This window comes from Festucalex cinctus, chromosome 16, assembly GCF_051991245.1.
Source record: "Festucalex cinctus isolate MCC-2025b chromosome 16, RoL_Fcin_1.0, whole genome shotgun sequence".
Lineage (NCBI taxonomy): Eukaryota > Metazoa > Chordata > Actinopteri > Syngnathiformes > Syngnathidae > Festucalex > Festucalex cinctus.
Window position 1 is genome coordinate 10,596,174 of NC_135426.1, and position 22,433 is coordinate 10,618,606.

General features: G+C 41.4%; 1 protein-coding gene across 3 annotated transcripts in view; it reads left to right on the plus strand.

The window, feature by feature from the left end:
- The window catches only part of cacna2d1a (calcium channel, voltage-dependent, alpha 2/delta subunit 1a), a 64,253-nt gene that overhangs the window by 29,380 nt on the left and 12,440 nt on the right, over positions 1–22,433 (plus strand). For all 3 annotated transcript variants that reach the window (XR_013279147.1, XM_077500774.1, XM_077500775.1), the window contains exons 12-33: positions 127–258; positions 557–626; positions 701–751; positions 1,896–1,995; positions 3,312–3,470; positions 4,511–4,615; positions 4,683–4,761; positions 4,824–4,873; positions 4,955–5,044; positions 7,333–7,395; positions 8,487–8,570; positions 10,229–10,303; positions 10,397–10,468; positions 10,530–10,601; positions 10,671–10,732; positions 10,875–10,951; positions 15,644–15,704; positions 15,803–15,909; positions 21,060–21,144; positions 21,217–21,279; positions 21,849–21,961; positions 22,068–22,139. Coding sequence is in view for 2 of the 3 variants with exons in the window: in XM_077500774.1 (XP_077356900.1) it covers positions 127–258; positions 557–626; positions 701–751; positions 1,896–1,995; positions 3,312–3,470; positions 4,511–4,615; positions 4,683–4,761; positions 4,824–4,873; positions 4,955–5,044; positions 7,333–7,395; positions 8,487–8,570; positions 10,229–10,303; positions 10,397–10,468; positions 10,530–10,601; positions 10,671–10,732; positions 10,875–10,951; positions 15,644–15,704; positions 15,803–15,909; positions 21,060–21,144; positions 21,217–21,279; positions 21,849–21,961; positions 22,068–22,139 (1,842 nt within the window). In the remaining variant the exon portion in view is untranslated. The remainder of the gene's footprint in view (positions 1–126; positions 259–556; positions 627–700; positions 752–1,895; positions 1,996–3,311; positions 3,471–4,510; positions 4,616–4,682; positions 4,762–4,823; positions 4,874–4,954; positions 5,045–7,332; positions 7,396–8,486; positions 8,571–10,228; positions 10,304–10,396; positions 10,469–10,529; positions 10,602–10,670; positions 10,733–10,874; positions 10,952–15,643; positions 15,705–15,802; positions 15,910–21,059; positions 21,145–21,216; positions 21,280–21,848; positions 21,962–22,067; positions 22,140–22,433) is intronic.

The window sequence follows — 22,433 nt, forward strand, 5'->3', positions numbered from 1 at the left end:
GTATTGTTGTTGTTTCATGTACCGTGTGTCAACGTTCTGTGTTAGTGTTTATGTGTACTACAGACGCTTATGAGCAAATTACCTTTTACCATGTGTCATGTGTGCGTGTGCGTGTGTCTTTTCCAGCCACCATCATTCTGAATGAGCTCAACTGGACAGAGGCCTTGGAGGACGTTTTCCGGAGGAACAAAGAGGAGGACCCCACACTCCTCTGGCAGGTGTTTGGTTCCGCCACCGGATTGGCTCGCTACTTCCCAGGTGAACCCCAAGCCGCCTCGCCGACCTTGACCACGGCAAAGTCGTCTCAAAGATAGTCCTGTATTTATTATGCGTCATCGGGACGGCTCCATCTTGTGACTTTTGCTACCAATGACTCATTTTCTGACTAATTTGCAGTGTCAAAAGCTGACACTTTTCTCCTTGCCGCGGTGTTTAACTTAAAATCATGGCCTCAGAAGTCCAAAAGAATCACGACAGACGTCAGCTAACGGGCGTTGCAGCGCCTCAAGGCCACGCTTGAAACTGAATGACTGTTCATTTCTGTCAAAACACACAGCTTCTCCCTGGATCGACTCCAGCAAATTGGCCAATAAAATCGACCTCTACGACGTGCGCAGGCGGCCATGGTGGGTGCACACGCACACTTGCTGTTACGCCTCAAAAAAACCAAATGCGTCATTGTGGTGCCATTACCCGGCAGGTACATCCAGGGGGCAGCGTCGCCCAAGGACATGCTGATCCTGGTGGACGCGTGAGTGAAAAGCTTCTGATTCAACAACACGTACAGTCAGCTGGAATAAATGCTTTATGCTGGACCTTTTGACTGTTGACCCCGCATCAACCTGCGGGCGGGCGACAGTCGAGGACGGCTCGGCCATTTACAACGCACGCTGAAAAAAATGCCCTCATGTAAAATGCCAGGCTATTTTTGTACAACCGAGAGCATTTGGAGTGCAGACCTCTGCCAAGGCTTAAAGCCGTAGCACACCAGAACACTTTTACTACACATTACATATTATTATATGTAGTATAAATGACAGATGCTTTTTTTAAAATGAAATAAAGTTTTTGGTTTTTTGCAATATTTTATATATTTTTTTATTTTAATTAAAAAGTGCACATAATCTCACATATTCTCATTCTCACTCTGCTAACACATAAAATACTTTTTTTTTTTTTTTTTTACTTCAGTACACCATAAAAATTAGCTTGTGTATTTGCTGTCTTATTAAAACGGGATTATTGAAACTTTTTTTAATTTAAAAATGTTTTTAAAAATTGGAATTCAAAAAAATGTTTATGTAAAATATATTTGTTTTCACGTCAATACACTATGAAAATATTACTTAATATTTGCTATATTATTGAAACATTTAGAATACATTTTCATAATATTTAAAAAAAAAAGGTTTGTCCATTTTTTTTTAATATCAGCCTACCTTACCCACTAAACATTTTATTTTTTATTTGTTTTTATTTTGTGTATTACAGAAAATCTGGAGTATTTAAACTTTTTTTTCAATATACTCTATGTATTTGTTTTATATTTTCATATATTTTTATAAAACAAATTTTATCCACCTTTTATACCCTCTGTAAGCCTCTACCTCCTACACGTAACAAATTTTACCGAATAAGATTAAAATGTTTATTTTTTATTTTGAGGACATTTAAAAAATATATATTTAAAAATAATATATATATATAATATATATATATTTATGTATTTATATGTGTAATTTTGCTACTTTGGTTTTTGCCTTCGTATATATATTCTTTGTAATTCACCTCTTAAAAATGTTTTTAACTGAACTGATTTTGAATAAATGTGAATCAGTGTTAATAAATGCTAATTGGCGATAACATCCCATATTGGTGCTGTCAACTCCCGGCAGGAGCGGTAGCGTGTCGGGCCTGACCCTCAAGTTGATCCGAACGTCCGTTATCAAGATGCTGGAGACGCTGGCCGACGACGATTACGTCAACGTCGTCTATGTGAGTACTGCAGAGCGTCGTCCATTTTATTCACACGTGTATTATTTGTGTGCAAATTTGCCAACAAAGTCATCGGGACTTAAATTTCAAAGCCAAGTAGTGTGCAAGCTATTGAGTAGTTTTCGAATTGTTTATTCTGACAGCTAATAAAAATCTAGTTTTTTATTTTGAAGCAACAAATTGTGCATGTTATGTACAGTTACTTGGTGGCCTCACACTGTAGTATCTATGACTTTGGGTGTGTATGGCTTTAAAAGGCGAGGTCTGGCCTGGTGAGTGATGTGGGCGTCAGTGATTTAAAGTAGAGTTGCAAGCTGCAACTTTCACTCACGCAATTGCACTTTGGAGTTGGATTGTGTAGCCTTGGAATGCAGTTTGCGTGTGTTTGCGTGTATATCAGGCACTCGTTATGTAATGGCGTCTAATTGGCCCAACGTATGCGCTCGCGTGACATGTTTGACAAATCGATGAGCCCGTGTCGCATGCTCCCAATGTACGAAACACGCTAGGTCAGGCACGGATGCGTTCGCTGACACTGGGAATATTCATCATTGCAGACACGTTTCCTGTGATTGAATAAATCTGCAAATCCTGTCGTGAACGCCAATGACATGTATTTCTATTTGCGCTTCAACAGCCATTGATCACAATTTCCTTCGCTCTGCCTCGATGCATTTTGTTATGTTTGTGTGTGACCGTGCATGTGCAGCCTTCAAATCAGCTAAAAGCTTTTCAAACTAATGCAATTAGTCAGCACTGCAATCACAATATTGATGCTTTTTTTTCTTCTTTTTTTAACCTGCCGCAAGCCTTCATAATTTAATATGTCTGTGTGTGTCTGTGTGTGTGGCAGGTACTACTTGTTATATTTAAAAATATAATAAAACTAATGGAATAGAACTCATGTCATTTTGGAGGCCACACTTTTAAGTTTGTAGTTTTGGTTGACAGTGTGACTAATATATCTGTTTATTCTTGACGGGCAAAATATTAGGAACACCTTTCACTCAGTATGATGCAGCTCAAATAAATTGACTGTTCCATAATCAATATTTGTGTTATTTTGCCTTCCTCTTCTCCTCACTCTCCTTCCTTTCACTCCTCTAGCCTCCTTGGGTCCGTAAATCTCCACCTCACCACCTTATTTGATGACAAACGCAGAGCCGATCTGTCATAAATATGTTTGACTTAATTGTGCATGATGGGGCGGTGACACATATTTGCGCAACAAATATGTACCGGCCCGCCCGCGCGTCTCCTCCGCGTCCCTTCGCCATCCCACCTTCCTTCTCCCTGTCTCCTCCCCCCGGCGGCAGTTCAACGACAAGGCCACGCACGCCGCATGCTTCGAGAACCTGGTGCAGGCCAACGTGCGCAACAAGCGCATCCTCAAGGACGCGGTGGAAGGCATCAGTGCCAAGGGGACCACCAACTACAAGCGCGGCTTCGAGCTGGCCTTCAAGCAGCTCGCGCAGGTGGGCGGCACACAAACGGCTCGTAGAAGATTCGCCACAAGCACAGCAACAAATTACAAGAGGATTGGTTGAGGGTTGACATGTATTTTCAGTGTTAAATGGGAGTTCACTGTGTATTCTGGAATGGGTCTGGATTCAATTTGATGTTACAATTTAGTCCATTCTAATCTGAGCTGAACTTTTTAATTTTTGTTTAATTTTTATTTAGGATATTTTGTTTGTGATGATTGGGTTCGTCCTGGGAATTTTTGTTTTATATCATTTATTTTGATTTTGAATATTTTTTGGTTTTGGTTTTTAAATTAAGTTAAATAGATTTTAGTTTTTTTTTTAAATTTAGTATATTTGATTTTTCTTCAGTGTTTTTTAATCTATTGTCTTGTGTTAAAATTACTTATTTGATTTTTAATTGCAAGACATTGAATTTTAATTTTGCAGATTTCCTGCACATATTTATTTACTTTGATTTAAATTGAGTACATTTTACTACAAATTTATTATATTTTAATTTATAATCAATAATTTTTTCTACAAACCGCTAAACCTGTTTTTATTTAAGATGTCTAAGATTTTATATAGTACACTTTTAAAATTGCGTTTTAATGCAATACATTTTAATAATTCAATTATATTTTAATTTAGTACTTTTAATATTTAATTCAGTACAATTATTTGTATATTTTATTTTAGCTTAGTTACCTTGGAGTCTAATTTAGAACTTTTTTTTTTTTTTTACTAATTTTAGTAAAACATTTTATTTCGTAATTTAATTACATTTTAATTATGAATTTTTTATTTGTATTTAATTTTTAAAAATTGTAATAATACATTTTATTTTTACTTTTTAAATGCTTGTTTAATGTACTGAGCATTATCAAGACAAATATAGTCATATTTAAAATGTCACCTATGATCCTATTGATATTTTTGTTTGATCCATTTTTGAATGGGTGACGATCCTCCACTAAGTTGCATAGGTGAGTGTGTGTCTCCCTCTTGTGGCCAACACTTATACATGCGCATGTTTTGTCTTCTTGCAGATGAACGTGTCCCGGGCACACTGCAACAAGATCATCATGCTCTTCACTGACGGAGGCGAGGAGCGCGCCGAGGAGATTTTCAAGACGTACAACCCCAAACAACAGGTGAGTGAGCAAAAAAATCCATTTTGAAAATTCCTTCATGCCAATGTTTGCATTTGTCTCCACACAGGTGCGCATCTTCACATTCTCAGTGGGTCAACACAACTATGACAAAGGGCCCATTCAGTGGATGGCGTGCGCTAACAAAGGTATTATTACATCGTGGGAATTCTGACCAAAATTGGTCATAATTACGCTGATTTGTTCTCAGGTTACTACTATGAGATTCCGTCCATTGGTGCCATCAGGTTAAACACTCAGGTAAAGAAAGACGAGCATTGTAAACGAGACCCCATTGCGTATACCATGTAGTTATATACATTTATTTGTGTTTATTTATAGGAGTACCTGGATGTTTTGGGCAGGTCCATGGTCAAAGCGGGCAGCAAGGCCAAGCAGGTCCAGTGGACCAACGTGTACCAGGATGCACTGGTAACATCTGCTGTCATAAACTTTCAGACTTATGACTAAGAGATTAGCATTCACAATGAGAAATCAAACCAGATAATAATAAGAAATTTCCTGTCATACATTGCAGGGCTTGCAACCCGCAGATTCACTGATTAGCAAAAATAATAAAAAAAAAAAAAATAAAAAAAAATTTTTTTTTGGGGGGGGGGGGGGGGGGGGGAACGCTTATTCGTGGTATATACCGTAGTTTTAAATACATATTAACATATTTGTCCTTTTCATGGTTGGCCAGGTCCATTTAGTGTTTTTATTTCATTGTGACAGTTAATTTTGTTTGTGCATTTAATATATATATTTTTTTTATTTATTTATTTTTTTTTTTTACTTTAGTTGATTTTTTTTAAATACATTTTACAGGTTTAATTTTAAAATGTAATGATGTTTTTCTCTTTTTTTCCCCATTTGATTTCCTTTTATTTTATTTATTTTTTGCTACAATATATTTTTTTTAATAGTAGTGCATTTTTTTTTTTCTTTTCTTTTTTAAGAGCTCAGAATTGTTCATTCGGTAGTCTTACCGATTCAACGTCTTGTCATCATTGCTCTTTTTTTTTTTTTTTTTTTTTTTTTTGTGTGTGTGTATGTGTGCGTGCGTGCGTGCGTTTGCGTGCGTTTGCGTGTGTGCGTTTGCGTGCGTGCGCGTGCGTGCGTGCGTGCGTGCAAATACGTAGAAATTTATACTCATTCATTCACCTAAAACCTTATAAATATCCCATTACCCTTCGCCTTAACCAGGTACTTCAGAATTTTGCCAGAGTCGTGAGGTTTAAATGGTCAGGAGACCAGAGAAAAGGTCAGAAAAAAGAGAAATAAAGAGAAAAGAAAGGTAAATCAAAGTGAAATCCAGCACCGACCAAACACTTCCTGCCTTCCCCATGATTACAAAATCAAAGTCTTACGCCAACCCCGGAAGCCTCCAAATTCCAGCAAATTTGGCGAGATCTCAAGAGACCAGAGGAAAAACTAGAGAGAGGAAGGAGGGAAGGATCGATAAGGCAGAGTGAGATCCATAGAAGCCAGTACATCCAATCCATCAAAGTGAAGTCCAGCACCAACAAGACCCCTCCTACGTGGTTACAAAACCAGAGTCTTATGCCAACCCCAGAAACCTCATACTTCTAATAAATTAAGATCTCAAGTGACCAGAGGAAAAACTAAAGAGAGGAAGGAGGGAAGGATAGATAAAGCAAAGTGAGAACTAGTAGTGCATTTTATTGATTCTATTTTAGTTTATTGTTTCATTTCATTTTCATTTATTATTTTTATTTAATTTAAATGTATGTTTTTTTCACTTGTTTATTTTTGCATTATTTTTTTATTTCGTTGTATTTAAATTGATTTGGTAAAATTTAATTTTAGCTCTTTTTTTATAAGAGATTTTAGCTCTTTTTATTAAATTTTATTTGATTTAACTTTTTTTTGCTAAGTTTATTATTGCTGGTCATATTATTATTATTATTCGTTAGTTTTTAATATTTCATAATTTAGTTCAGCAATGACATTGTTTTATTGTTTTTAGTTTAAATATAATACAAGTTTCTGTGTGCCCTGCGATTGGCTGGCAATCAGTCCAGGGTGTCCCCCGCCCACTGCCCAGAGCCAGCTGAGATAGGCGCCAGCACCCCCCGCGACCCTTGTGCGGAATAAGCGGTCAAGAAAATGGATGGAGGGATGGATGGATGGATAATACAAGTTACATTTGTAAAAGCGTAATAGAAAAATAGAAGCAAAGCATCCCGTTTGCGCAACTTGCTACTAGTTTTATCATTTTGCCCACGTTTGTGTTCCAGATTGACCCTAAATGCTTGAAATCGTAACGTACAAGACAGAAGACAGATGTGGGGATTACACAGGGCGGCACCATTTTGAAGAGCAAAACAAAATGTCCATTTATAAGAGTGCAAATATTTGCAGTTTGTTATCTGGCTCAACTCGTTCTCAACCCGCCGCTAATTGGCCGTACAACTTGATTGATGGCTGAACTTTTCATTTTGCTGCATTCAAAACATTTTTCATGCTGCTGCGTTTTGCGCGGTTAAAGCGACAGCGCCGATAAGACCGCGGTGAACAAGATGGACGCTCCATCCCTTTGGACTGATAAGACTCTGACACAAAATGCCCCTGGGCTTCGTTACCGCGACAAGCAGCTCCTTTCTTTTCTTTTTTTTTCAGCCCGTAACACTCAACATGCTGAGAGCCGCTTGTGTTTTTTGTGTATTTGTGTTGTGTAACTTGTACGTGTTCAACAGGAACTGGGACTCGTCATCACTGGGACTCTGCCTGTCTTCAACAAGACCAACACAGGATCCAAGGTAAGAGGTTTTCTTATTGTTGCGATGCTGAGAGAACAAGCATTCGTCTTCATCGTATTGCTTCTTGAGAACACATCAAAAATGTGTCATGCATTTGTTCTTTTCTACTGAGTGTATAAATGCTGAGATAAAAGAATTCAAACTGACTGTATGTCACATTTTAAAAAGTACACTTTCGGTAAATGCGAAACAAGCGTTCACATTTGTTGAATTATTTCTGCTTAATTTTTTTTTGAAGACTGCAAGACATGACGCTAGTCTAATACGTCGGGTTTTATTGTCAGTGTGTATGGTAAATGCTGAGACAAGCATTCAAGCTCATTTCAATTTCTGTATTTGTATTTTAACACCGAAAGACAAAACTTTCCTCGTTCTATTTTAGGTCACGATTAGAGCCTGAGAGACAAGCATTCCCTTTAATGCTATCAGTATATTATTCAAAATGTATTTAGTATTCTGTAAATGCTGAGAGAAAAGTAAAATATTCTATAAACGCTGAGAAATGAGCACTCACCACATGAAGAAAATGAACAATATATCCATTTTTCTCAGTAAATGCTGAGACATGACAGGACTTCACTTTATTTTTTTAAATGATGTATTTCCAAGAAAAACGTCTTTTGTCAAAATGCTGATAATCAAGAATGCAGCATCTGTCAAGCGTCTTGTAGTGGATGAGTATCATTTTCATGACATCCACTACATGCGATACTTGGGCTCCGGGGGGATGTTTTTTACTTGTCCTTGACGTTTCCTCACGACTCCCCCGCGCTTTCTCCCCCTCTAGCAAGGTCAGCAGCATAAGACGAGGGGGATCAAACCCGCGGCTCGCCGAGAGACAAATGACGGCGCGACGAAAGTGGGTCAAGACGAGTTTACGCACCGGGTTGCTTTCCGCTGCCGCTTGGCTGCAAATACCTCCGCGCTGACTCATGGCGGCACGTTAGGCTTTTGGGAATGAAACTTTCCAGATTTCGATTGTAGCTCATTTCGTCGAAAGGGGGGCTCGGAGGAGCGTCGGAGTCGGCCCCTCCTGCAGTGCTTTGTGAGTCTGCCCTGTTTGAGTTTGTGTTTTGAATTTCTTTGAACAGAAATCTCAGAACCAACTCATCCTGGGCGTCATGGCCATCGATGTCTCCCTGGAGGACATCAAGAGGCTCACGCCACGTTTTACTGTAAGACGGTCAAAACATTAAATACACCTTATGAGAAAATAACCACAGCTGTAAGGACGGGCTGTTCATAATGAAGGCTGAGCACAATACACAGCAAATAATAAAATAATGGATGTAATTGTCGTGTGCTGAAGGTTGGACCCCAAAGCGCAGACACAAATAAGGTTTTAACTATTTATTCACATCGAGAGACGAAGAACAAACTTGACTAGAGGAGAAACAAAGAGAGTTGCACAGAGGGACAGAAAGCAATAATCCGGCAAAACACACACAATTCTCAGACTGCTCCCGCAGACAGTGAATCGATCTGATTGGTTGTAGCAAGTAAAGGACTAAAGAACAACATCACATAGCTCCAGACATCACCTAAAGGATTAAAGATTGACATCACATATCCTAAAACTAGTTGAAACTAGATGATGGTTACATCAGTTCAAAACAGACACTTGACCTCAAACCTAACAGGTCATGAACTCAAACTCGAACTTAACCCAGGCATGACCCCAGACATGACAGTAATAATAACAAAAAATTACTAGATTAATTCTGGAGAAATTGCGTGGGAATGCTGAAAGCTGAATGCCAATAGCTGAATGTTAAGCTGAATGCTTATGAAGTAAATTGAAAGATAAATTATGTGAAAATTACAAAGTTTTAATTGAAGTTGAAAGATAAATGAATAAAAAGAACTGAGCAGTATCACAGAGCTGGTAATGAGGATCAGTTGTATGTATGGAAGTGGGCGTGGAAAGTGGGACTTAGGGTGTATTCAGACCAGAAAAGTCATTTAGTCCGCTTGTTTGGTCCGGACCAACTTTCTTTCTTTCTTTTCAGGCCAAAGCAATAAAAGTATTACTTAAGTGCCATCCTGTGGCCAATAAAATAGGTAGAAGAGAATTGAGGGGCTTCATTTAGACAAAAGTCACTGTTCTGCCATCTTTGTGCTAAGGAACTTTGTTGAAGTCATTTGAGGAGCTTCATCTAAACTAAGGCTGGGCAACTGACCGTACCCACAGCTAGTGTTTACTTAAATTGAAACTATTATGCATGCTCTATTGTTTGGAATTTGAAGTTGTAATACTGCTGCTCACCACTAGATGGTAGACATAGCATTATGAAGCCTTTGACTCCCCTTTTCTATGAGCAAAGGAAATAAACTGTGAAGTTGCTAGCTTTTGTCAACGCTTGCTGCTGTCCCACACCAGCACACCAGTAAAAGTCACCGTTTTATGTTAAAACAAATTTAACCCAACAATTAAAACACCTGTTGAACAAACTACTTTTTGATATAAACACACTCACATTATAATGATTAGCATCCTTAGTATGGGAAAAAGTGAAGTATCGGCTGGCACAAGGCACGCTCAGATGTGAGAAGCGGCTGATTAAAGCAGAGGTAGACACATCAGTGTAGCATTTGTACTATCGTGCTTCAAGTGAGTTGCTTGATTGATGACACGACATCAAAGTGAGTTGAGGAGTTTCATTTCGACCAAAGTAGTGCTTTTGTCACCATTTTGTGGCACTTATAGGCGATTATAAACCATTCTGGGGGTCTCAAATACTTTGGAATAATGGCTGTCTCCCACTTAGATCTGGGTTGTTCCTAATGAAGTGTCCTGTCAATGTAAGTGTAAAAGTGTTTTCTTTTGGTGCAGTTTGGACCAAACGGCTACTACTTTGCCATCGACCCCAACGGATATGTGCTGCTCCACCCCAACCTCCAGCCGCCGGTACGACATCTTCTGCGGTTCCAACCGGCGGATGTTTGCCGCAAAATTGTCTGATTTGGACAAACAACAACATTTTTTTTTTTTTCTGCGTAGACGGCCGAGTTTGACGAGCCTGTGACGTTGGACTTTTTGGATGCCGAGCTGGAGAATGATATCAAAGTGGAGGTACCGCATAACACTCGCATTTGTCATTCTTCGAGGTGGTCAGTGCACATTTTGTTTGCAGATCAGGCAGAAGATGATTGACGGCCTGACAGGGACTTACCCCATATCAGCTCTGGTCAAGTCACAAGATGAGGTCATTTTCTACATCATAAATTGCATCGCGACACTTTGCGCAATCTTTCAACGTGTCTTGCCCTCATAGCGCTACATTGACATGGGCCGGAGGACGTACGCCTTTGCGCCAGTGAAGGGCACGGACTACAGGTAACATCACAGCAGAATTAAGTCTAGCGTTTGATTGATACATAAAATGCAAGAAACAGTCACCGTTTTCAATTTGGGAGGGAGAAAACACAAGTGTAGTTCTAAGAGGTATTTTTTAACATGAGATTTTGTTGTGTGTCAGTCTGGCCTTGGTGCTGCCCAACTACAGCTCGTATTACATCCGTGCCACCATCGGCGACACCATCACCCAAGCAAAATGTAAGTCTCCCGTTTTCCACTGCAGAGATTGCACACGCAGTGGCGGGCGGCGTGTTAACGACGGAAAAAGCGCTGACGTTGTCGCTCGCCATGTAAGGCGGCGCAGTCGTTATGCTCGCTATCCATCACGTACACACGCACACACGCTGTATATATGTCGCCTCATGTTTAGCTGTTGGCAGCACATGCAAACTTGTGGTGTGGGTTCAAAGTCAAGCCTGTCTCCTTTCTTACGCACAGTGAAAATCGCGCACTAGTTGTGTGGTGCTACACAAATTCAAATCAACATGGCAATGTAGTCTTTAGTGTCAAGAGAAGTTCAGTCCACATGTTTACATGTCATTGTTTCATCAAACATGAAAAGTTGTATGTAGTGATAAAGCCACAAATTTATTTTATTGTTATAATCTGATTTATGTTTACGCCACACGAACTTTGTCAAGTTGTAGTGAATGCGTAAAAGACAGCAAGTTAAAGTCTTTCCAACTCGAAATGAAGTATATTAAAAAAAAACGTCTTTCATATTAATTCATGGTTCGTTTACCTTTATTTTAGCGCAAGCTAAATCAAAACATTATTTATTTTAATATCTATGAATTTATTGCTTGTGTTTAAAAAAAACACATGGGAAAAGGACCTTGAAAAAATAAATCGCAATCACAGTTGTGAGGAAAAACTAGATTTGTCAAAATTGTTCAGCCCTCCTAGTTTGCACCTTCTTCGCACACCAAGCAGCCAAAACAGAAGGGCTTGACTGATGTACGTCCACACCTTACTTTTTATTATTTTGGAACACAATCTTGTTTTTATCGCAATGGATTTTCCTTCAATTCCCGTCAGATTGTTGCCAAAATCAACTGGCAGCAGGCTCTTAAACCGCGCTCGACACTGATAATCCCACTCAAGGCGGCAGCATTCCATCTCCTCCCCTTTCATCACTTATTTGCCTCGTCTAAATCTGCTTATTGGCACCTTCGGCGTCAGCGCAGGAATGTATTGGAGGGAGAAAAGAGGGCGTCGGAAATTCTACGGCTTGCTAAAAGCCGCATTCGGGCCGTACGTCACACAGCTCGACTCACTTCACAACAAGCAGCAGTTTGGCAGAGATAAGGAACATTTCTTCATAAAAGAGGCATCAAGCTATTTATTATTAATGCCAACAAAATACTCAAAGGCGGGAGTCACCAACTCCGCTAATCGAGGGCCGGCATCCTGCATGTTTGAGTTGTTGGAGGTACTGAACATTGTCATTATCATTGTCCTACACGCTTTCACCGAACCCTTCTTTATTCGGAATGAAATGTGATTTTTTATTTTTTTTTTATTTTTTTTTAATCAAATTGAAGACATAGGGTTTACTGGTGAACTCCATTGCAGCTTAAAGAAAGCTACAGCAAGTTGTGCTGGACTCAAATTTATTGCTCATCTTGCCATTGCTAATCATGCAGTTAGGACTCTGACTTTCATCACTCACCTCAACTCTATATTTAAAGAAAGACTAACAACTGCCTCTTCCTGAGTTTTGACCATTTCCATGTATGTGTACAGTATATCTGTATTATACTGCCCCAGGTGGCCAAGATGTGCATAAAGGGAGTGCCATTATGTCCATTGAAGTGAAATAGAAAATATCAAGTCAAGTCATCTTTATCTACTTATTAAATATATAACTATCCATCCATCCATCCATCCATCCATTTTCCTGACCGCTTATTACTCACAAGAGTCGCGGGGAAAATAAATATAAAAAAAATAAATACTAAATATTTAATACAAATAAATGAATAAAAATACATTCACAGCAACATTTGTAATGTTTGTTTTTTGTAAAAATTGGGGATCTTGTATTTTGCATCTAGAAAAGAACAACCAAGTTGAATAATTAGTCCACTGGAGTACATTAGTGTAAAAATGGAGTCCTACTGTTCACATTTTTTCTTGCACCTGGATCTTATTTTCCACTTGTGTCTCCAATATTCTTATTCATTTTGAATAAAATATTGTGTAACCCTGTTGTTCTGCCCTCCCCACTCTCCTTTTCCTGACCTGCGTCTCTTCTCCTGACCCTGTGGTGTGCCGGGATACCTGCAGCATTTCTGGGCAAGTATTCTCCTCCTGACTTCCATCCCGTTTCTTCTTTTTTCTTTTTTAATTTCACCACTTTTTCCGGTGATTAATATTAAGAGTGTGTAGCGAGGGCGGCGTCTGCTTGGCTTCGCATGCGAGCGCTGCCCACACAGAGTGCGTGCGTGTCTTTAAACGCCCCCACCCCACCTGCTCCGCTGACCCTCTGATGTGGTTTTGGCGCTAGAAGCAGCACAAGAGAACAGGATGTTTGCGTTAGTCAAAGGTGAAGCCGGAGAGGAGAAACTTTCTCCCCCAGTCACCTTTAATTACGTTAAATGTCTTTTATGGATACTTTAGGGAGACAATTACATGAAAATGTTACAAGGTTTTTGGTTTAACAGGGACAATCGAGTTCATGACAAAGCATCCAAAATGCTAGAAAAATAATGAAATGAAATATAAAAGGCAATCGTAGTACTATTTCTTAGTCTTGTTCAAACTTGATGAATTTGAGAATTTCCTGTTGAAAACGATTGGCCAGACACCAATGCGGCAGTAACCAGCAAATTTCAAATTGTCAGATGAATGTGTTTAATATTTGTTACATTTGCTGATTATGTAAAACTATAAGGTGGAGCAGACAGGTTTTTTGCCTCACGATTGCAGACTTGCCATGAAACAAGCTCAGTCAAGTGCCAAACGTCTCTTCAAAACGGATTACCAATCTGCATTTTAATCAAAAGCCGTTATTGTTTAATGTCAGGCTGCTAATTTATGTGTTTGGTTCATAAATGTGCAAATCTGACTCTGTTGGTGCCTCGCCAGCCATGAATTTATCTGGAACATAAACAGGCCTTTCCAAAATCGATGAGACGAAGGGTCCAAAATTTTGAACCACGAAAAAAAAAAAGGTTCAGGGGAAGAAGAAGTTTCAAGGGCAGTTTAGGGGCCTAGCCCAAGCGCTAAATTGACTGAAAGTGTTGTCCCAAATCTTTTATGTTGGGAATTGTTTCTGAATGTAGTGCAACAATGCGTGACCATCAATAGGCCTTCTCAAAAGTGATCCCACAAAGCTCCCAAAATGAAAAAAATGAAGGTTCAAGTCCAAATTAGAGGCCCAGCTCCACTACTAATGGATTAAAAGCCATTCCGCAGTACTTTCTTGTTCTGATTTTGTCGTGAATGCTACAAATGAACCTTCAAGGGCAAATAAGTGGCCTCGCCCACAACCTAATTCAACTCATGCCTCGATCTACATCCGCGGTAGATGTGAAGACCGTCGCCGTCAGACAAATGTGTTCGGTCGTCCCTCGTCATCAATCGATTGTGGTGACGAACGATTGAGCGTGGAAGCAAAAGCACATGGCTGCAATTACTCGCCGATGACCAGCGAGGGCAAAAGATTGGCCGCTGTCGTCATGAGAACGCCACATGCGCTTGATTCCGTGTTGCGCTCGCCACAAAATGCTTAAAGATCTCCACCCTTGTTTTTTGTTGTTGTTTTTTGACGCTTTTGCAATATTTCTATTCAGGACTGGCTCTGTGAATAAAATATTGTGACCTTTGACCCCGCTGTGATTTCACCCATTTCCTTTTCTCTTCCCTCTCGGTTCTCCTCACTTCCACTGCAGGGAAAGATGGCAAGTACAGTATCTGTATTTATTTATGTCTGACTTTTTTGTTGGGCCCAGTTTGAAGACGCCCATTTATGTCCATTCATCATTGTGTAAATGATGAAGAGCCACGTTTGCCCTTCCACATTTCTCAACCGATATAAACATCAAAAGATTTACACACTTCTGGACATCGAGGGTATTACTTGCATTACTTACATTACCCCCACACCACCGTCCTACCCAAAAACAACAACAACAAAAATTCACATGAATGAGATCTTTCCATTCCAAATTGAGATAAGTAAAGTATTTTCCACAGTATACAAGAATTGCCACATTCACAAAATTCCACACTTTTCACAGTAAATGTCAGTTTTTCTACACAAAACCTTCTTGAACAATTCAACAACATTGGAATATTCAACATCCAACATATCTTGGGAACATTTATGACCTTCCCAAATGAGGAGAGATTTTTCATATTTACATCCTCCTTTCACATTTTTTTCATGGTAAAATTCCCAATTTTCAGCAAGATTTTAGATTTTTACCTTCTCATTTCTCATTTCTTGACTGATTAGTACCATTCCAACTCCAAAAATGTTAGCTTATTCAGGACATCTTATAGGAACTTATGAAATTAAGTGGAATTCCCCCCAAAAATCCAAATGACCACATTTCACATTTTAACCTCCTCCTTGCACATTTCTGGACTGATTGAAGCATTTCTACATACTGTATATGGAATTGGGCTTTGAGCAACATTCTCCAAATGGCCATTTTAACAGTAGAAGTCTAACGTCAACAATTCCATGCATCAGCTCTTCAGCATTCACACTGCAATTTCTCCAGAAATTGCATTCCTAATTTGCCAAACTTTTTTTTTAACCTAATTAATTTCATTTTAATGGGCATATATTATTAACATACTTTTGCTGAGCGTTCAAAAGGCCAACACGACTTGTTCCAAAATCCTGCCTCCTTTGTAATATTTCCCACGTTTCACCAGTTTCTGAGAGCCTGCTGGCAGACAAGTTTGACGAATACGGCTACACGTTCATCGCGCCGAGGTAAGACGGAGCGAATTTCATTTTTTAATTGACATGACATTTATTTCTCCGCCGTCTCGGGTTTCCGTCTGGTTAATGACCTTGCCGGTGATTCGCAGGGTGTACTGCAAGGACCTGAAGCCGCCCGACAAGGACCAAAGCAACACGGAGTTCCTCATGGAGTTCAACAACTACATCGACACCAAGACGCCAAACAATCCGATGTGTGAGTGCCGACAGTTGGCCGCGAGCTGACGTGCGCCATCAATAACGTCGTGTCCCCGGTGGCCAGAGAAAAATAAGCGCAAAACGTGCTGATTCCGCTCTGTTCCCACCACCGACTGTTGTACAAGTATGCTGGATGGGCAATAGTATTGGGACGCACAGAGTTGGTCCCCTTTCTGTTTGTGGAAAAATGTTTTTTGATTGTTTTTTTGTTTGTTTGTTTTTTTTACCACTACTCTGATGCAATAGGACACATTTCACTCCAATTATGATACAATACAATTACTCTAATTATGATCTAATTCAGTAAGATTTCACGCCAATAACAATGCAATTCAATTTACTCAAGTTGTTACAAGACTATATGATTTATTTTAATTAAGATCAAATGACCTCCCCTTATGATAACATATATTGTAATTACAATATTATTTACTCCAATTTCAGCATGATGTGATTTACACCAGGGGTTGGTGTCCAAATTTTTCATTTGAGGGCCACATACAGAAAATCAGAAGGACGCAAGGGCCACATAATGTTGTGAAGAGAAATTGTGTTTAGTCCTAAAAGATTTGTGCTTTTGCATATTTATAAAAATGCTACAGTATATAAACCAATTTATTTGTAATATGACAGTAGGGTTATTATAGTTTTGGAATTTTTCATTTGAGTAAGTTTTTATTAGTTTTCAGGGTGGTTCTGTTAGTTTTTATTAGTTTAGTTCTTTAAAAAAATGCTTAGTGTTAGTTTAGTTTGTTAGTTTCAGTATTAGAATTTTTTTTTTTTTAAATGTGTTACTTGTGCGCGATATTTCAAAAACACCATGTGCGCAACGTCATCTGAAGGTGCTTTTCTGTTGGCTGCTGCTAGATGACGTCACTTCTGTGTGACATACTTTCAAACGTCATTATTCCGGTTTATATCAAAAATAAATCTACTAAAAATCATCTTTAAAATCATCCCCAAAGGCTCCTGCATTAAATTAATTACCAAAGATTAAAACGAAGGACATGTTTGCAATAATTATAGTTTCAGTTAGTTTTGTAAACATAAAATGTAGTTTCAGTTAGTTTTCGTTTTTTAAAAAGCATTTTGGTTTTTATTTTATTTCAGTAACAATATTGTTTTTTTAATTTTAGTTTGTTTTTTCATTAATTCTAGTTAACTAAAATAACCTTTAATGGCACCTGTTTTTCGATACCCTCCCTTCTTACTTTGACCATCATTTGTTTATTTTATTTGAACTGAGTCAAATGCCATTTTTAGCATATGTCAGGGACGTCGGGCCGCAAATGGCCCCCGGGCTGTAGTTTTTTTTTTTTGTTTTTTTTTTTTTTTTCAGCTCAGAATTGTTCATTCGGTAGTCTTACCGATTCAATGTCTTATCATCATTGCTCTTTTTTTTATTTTTTTTATTTTTATTTTTTGTGTGTGTGTGTGTGTGTGTGTGTGTGCGTGTGTGTGCGTGCGTTTGCATGCGTTTGCGTGTGTGCGTTTGCGTGTGTGCGTTTGCATGTGTGCGTTTGCGTGCGTGTGTGCGCGTGCGTGCGCGTGCATGTGCGTGCAAATACGTATAAATTTATACTCATTAATTCACCTAAAACCTTATAAATATCCCATTACCCTTCGCCTTAACCAGGTACTTCAGAATCTTGCCAGAGTCGTGAGGTTCAAATGGTCAGGAGACCAGAGAAAAGGTCAGGAAAAAATAAAGAGAAAAGAAAGATAAATCAAAGTGAAATCCAGCACCGACCAAACACTTCCTGCCTTCCCCATGGTTACAAAATCAAAGTGTTACGCCAACCCCCGGAAGCCTCTAAATTCCAGCAAATTAGCGAGATCTCAAGAGACCAGAGGAAAAACTAAAGAGAGGAAGGAGGGAAGGATCGATGAGGTAGAGTGAGATCCATAGAAGCCAGTACATCCAATCCATCAAAGTGAAATCCAGCACCAACCAAACCCCTCCTGCGTGGTTACAAAACCAGAGTCTTATGCCAACCCCAGAAACCTCATACTTCCAATAAACTGAGATCTCAAGTGACCAGAGGAAAAACTAAAGAGAGGAAGGAGGGAAGGATAGATAAAGCAAAGTGAGATCCACAGACACCAGCACCCACTGATTCAAGGGGCTGTGGGAGGGAGAGGCTACTTCTGTTGAGTTTCAGTAGATGCTGGTGCGACGGATCTGGCATGCATAAGGACCACCACCAAAGAAAGAAGCCGTCAACCGCGGTCCAGCAAAGCGAGCACCGCCCCCCCCGGAATCCCCAGGCCGCGGCAGCACCAAGGCCACCCCCAAGCCACCCGAGCGGACACCGGTCGGCGAGCCGACCCAGACGCCCGGAACACCCCCGCCCCAGCCCCGGCCCACACCCCCGAGCCCAAGGCCGCAGAACGAGGCCCGGCGGGCCCCCACAGCGCCCCACCGGTCCCCAGCCCCCATCCCCCCACGACCCCCCCGCACCCCACCCAAACCCGCGAAAGGGCGGCTGCAGGGCAGGAGGGGGGGGCGACAAGGGAAAAGGGACCGGGAGGCAGAGGAGGATGGGCGGGGGGAAGCGAGGAGGGAGAGGCGACGGGGGGGAGGAAGGGGGAGGGGAGAGGGAACCACGGGGCACACCAGAGGCCCACCCGCCCCGAACCGCGCCGCCGGGCACGGAGCAGCGAACCGCGCCGGGACGGCACCGCCCCGGGCACCAGGGAAAGCACCCCAACACCGCACCCCACAGGGAGCGGCCAAGACGCAACCACTACCGAGCAGACAACGGGGGGGGTGGGCAGAGCCACCCCCGCCCGACCACGGGGGACGGCGTCAAGAAAATTGACTAATTAGCATGCAGTAACACCAAGTGTTGATGCTTAGTGCCCACTAGAAATAAATCTTAAGGAGTTAGTGAGTAAAGTGTCGTATAGTGTGGTATGCTCGAGCCCACTAGCAGCAACTAGGTTCCTGACTATATAAAAATAAAAACAATCAGATACCAAATACCAAATACAGAAGCAGCGAAAACAGAAGTTGTAACGATGTGGTGGCTCTCAGCTCTCCCCGGGCTGTAGTTTGGACTCCACTAATTTACACCATTCACCGCTCAATGCAACAAGATTTTCTGTAGTTATGATACAGTGTGATGTACTTCAATTACAATGCCAGTTATTTCAATTGGGATGCCATTTAATCCACTCATGATCCATCCATCCATTTTCTTGACCGCTTATTCCTCACAAGGGTCGCGGGGGTTGCTGACGCCTATCTCAGCTGGCTCTGGGCAGTAGGCAGGGGACACCCTGGACTGGTTGCCAGCCAATCGCAGGGCACACAGAGACGAACAACCATCCATACGCACAAGCACACCTAGGGACAATTTGGAGCGCCCAATTAACCTGCCAAGCATGTCTTTGGAATGTGGGAGGAGACCGGAGTACCCGGAGAAGACCCACGCGGGCACGGGGAGAACATGCAAACTCCACCCAGGAAAGCCGGAGCCTGGACTCGAACCGGAGTCCTCAGAACTGGGAGGCGGACGTGCTAACCACTCGATCACCTAATCCACTAATGATATAATATAATTTACTCTCATTATGACATGATAAAATTTAGTCCAATTATGATCTATGCTTTACTCTATTAACAATAGCATTTATTCTAATTACGGTATGACTTCATGATACAATTTGACATGTTTCACTCAAACAACAAGTTGTGATGTGATTTCCATCAAATATGATGATTGTGATACATTTAACTGCAACTTGTAACATCAAGAGTCTTGTCCACTCACTTATAGTGTCGTTTGACTTCCAAATATGTCCAGGTGAGACATCTGGTTGAAGCAGCACCACCTCCCTCATGTTGCCCATTTGACGCTAACTCCAAAAGTCCAACCATCACACGCCTGAGCGCACATGTGTGAAGCGCGTCGTCTTAGATGTGAGGCGCGCACACACGCTTCACCTCTATGGCCGCCCGACGCGCTCCAATTACTGTGTGTTTTGTGACAAAGAGCAGGACGCGCCAGGCCGAGAGCACGAGCCTTGGCTGTAAAAGCCCAATCAGGGCCCAGCGGGACATCTGACCGACGCATTAATGAGCGCTGGCGTCCGCGTCGCCTTGTTTGTCGGCGTTGTCGCAGCTCGGCCCTCCAAACACGCCGCCAATAAAACATCTCACTCCATTAAGTGATTACTTTCACCGTTATTAGCTGCGAGTTTAACAGGGGGGTACGTGGTGTGTGTTGGCCGCTCTGCCTGGTTAAGCCACCGCAGTGGCGAAAAAGTCCGAGTACATTAGGAATTCCTGGGCTGCCTTCAATAAAGGCCCCGTAATGAAAACCACCTCGGGCGAAGGGGTGGCGGAGGACCTCGGAATAAAGTGTTCGAGCAGCTGTTCTGTGATGTGTGCTGCGTTTCGAAGTGGCGGGGGTCTATCAGTGAGCCCCCATGTTAACGGACTGGAGCAGAAGCTTCAAAGCGGCTTAGAAAGCCGGGGGGGGAAATGCAGCCTTTATCGCCTGTTGTGTTTGTCATGCGGTCTTGTCGGAGGTCTTGGCAAATAGTTTGTTAGCCGGAGCGAGCGGCCGCCCGCAGCTTGGCAGCCTCCTCGCTCGCTCTTGAGACGACATGTTTCACCGCTATCCCCTTTCAACAGACGTTTTGTGAAATTAATACTCCACGGCTCCTTTATTTGTTGATGTTTAACAACCCGGAACTTTTTACATCCACAAAATGTAAACCGTATCACTGTTTTTGGCTTATTCATCGACTAAGTCATCTGCTAATCAGAAGTGCTTTAAGCGAAAGTCACTGTGTAAATATAAAAATGAGTCCCACATTTTTCCCTGTCCCTTCTCACATCACATATACTCGCATTTATTTTTCTTTCTGGTTTTATTTTATTGCTTTTCCATCATTTTTTTCCCGCACATCATATTTCATTCCATGTTGGGTATCGGTATACGGCATGCATTTATTTAACACATTCCTGCAGATAGCTGTTACGTTTTGGGCCATTTAGGTTCCCAAACCCAAAACTACAACATTTTGCCCCACCGTCCCCACAAAGATGGACAATTGTGTATGACAAATTTTGGATCTGTCAGCAGACAGGCGCAAATGGCTCGGGCAGATGTGGCTGATGCTGTTTTTGCTCTTTAGGTAACGTGGAGCTGGTGAACCGATTGCTCCTGGACGCTGGCATCACTTCAGATCTCATCAAGATCTGGAAGGAGAATAAGTTGCAGTGAGTGCAGAAAGAAAAAAATCATACTGTCATTTCATCACCGAAGAACGCGTGTGCAACTTTGTGTTTTAGGCCCGGAGTCACTGCTAGATTTATTGCCACCGATGGAGGGATTACCCGAGTCTACCCAAAAAGGTAGTTTGATTTCGGGTTTAAAACTTGGGAAAATATTGACAGAAAAATACTCGGCCATCCTACATAACATGTCAAGAGATGTAGGTGGTGCATAATGACTTTTTCCAACATTTATCCGTCAATTGTCCATCATCCACATCTTGGAATCAGTGAATCCCCAGTTCGCTGGCCCTTACATCGCTTATCTCCTGACTTTCCGCGATCAGATTGGATGTAGATCCCTGCTGTTCTCATCCATTTTCCACTTGCATGCAGTTTTTGACCTTGACTTGTTTCTTCCAATGCACATTCCCAAGGGCGACCCTTTGAATCCAAAACAAATTGAGAGAATCCGGTCTGCGTAACTGCTTACTTTTTGTCGCGTAATTGCATCAGCGATGGTGCTCAATGAAAACCATAGTGGCTCTATAACAGATCCCTGGGGTATGCCCAAAGAGAAGGGAGTCAACAAATATATTTTGGGATTTACTGTAATTGGAAACCTGATAAGTACATGTGGGTAACGTTTAACAACCAGATAGATGAATGACTTGATTGAGGTTAAATTTGTCGATTCACACACACTGCAGCGCAGGCCTGAACTGGAGGGAGGAGGCGGAGACGTACGAATCGAGTTTCTATAAGCGAAGTTTGGACAACGATCTGTACATCTTCACGCCAACGCCGTATCTCAACGACAACAGTGAGTACACATGACGCTGTTTCGCAAGCGCTGGCTGTAAATGCTCCATGCAGGTGTACCTAATGAATTGTCCAATGCTTTTGTGCCTTTTTGTCCCCACTGGCAGTGAGCGACGACTCGGTCCTCGTGAGCAGAGCCGTCAACCTCAAGATCGACAACAAGCTCCTCAAGCCGGCGGGTAAGAACACGCCAAAAATAAACTAAAACGCCAATTTGTCAGGATCTGTGTCAACACACTCACACTTGAGACGCTTATTTTGAAGCCGACTTGTCACCTGCTGCTTGACACAGGCGCCCGTCACACACTTTGTCTACTTCCTGTGACACGCGCACACAAACCACACATCAACCTGTCCGCTCCCTCTGTGATCCTCGGCCAAGTTTTCCGCGTTCTCGCTCTCCCCGGTTCAGGGAGTAAAGTTGACGCCAGGGTCCGACATGATGGAGGATGTCTGGGTGTTTTTTTGATCCC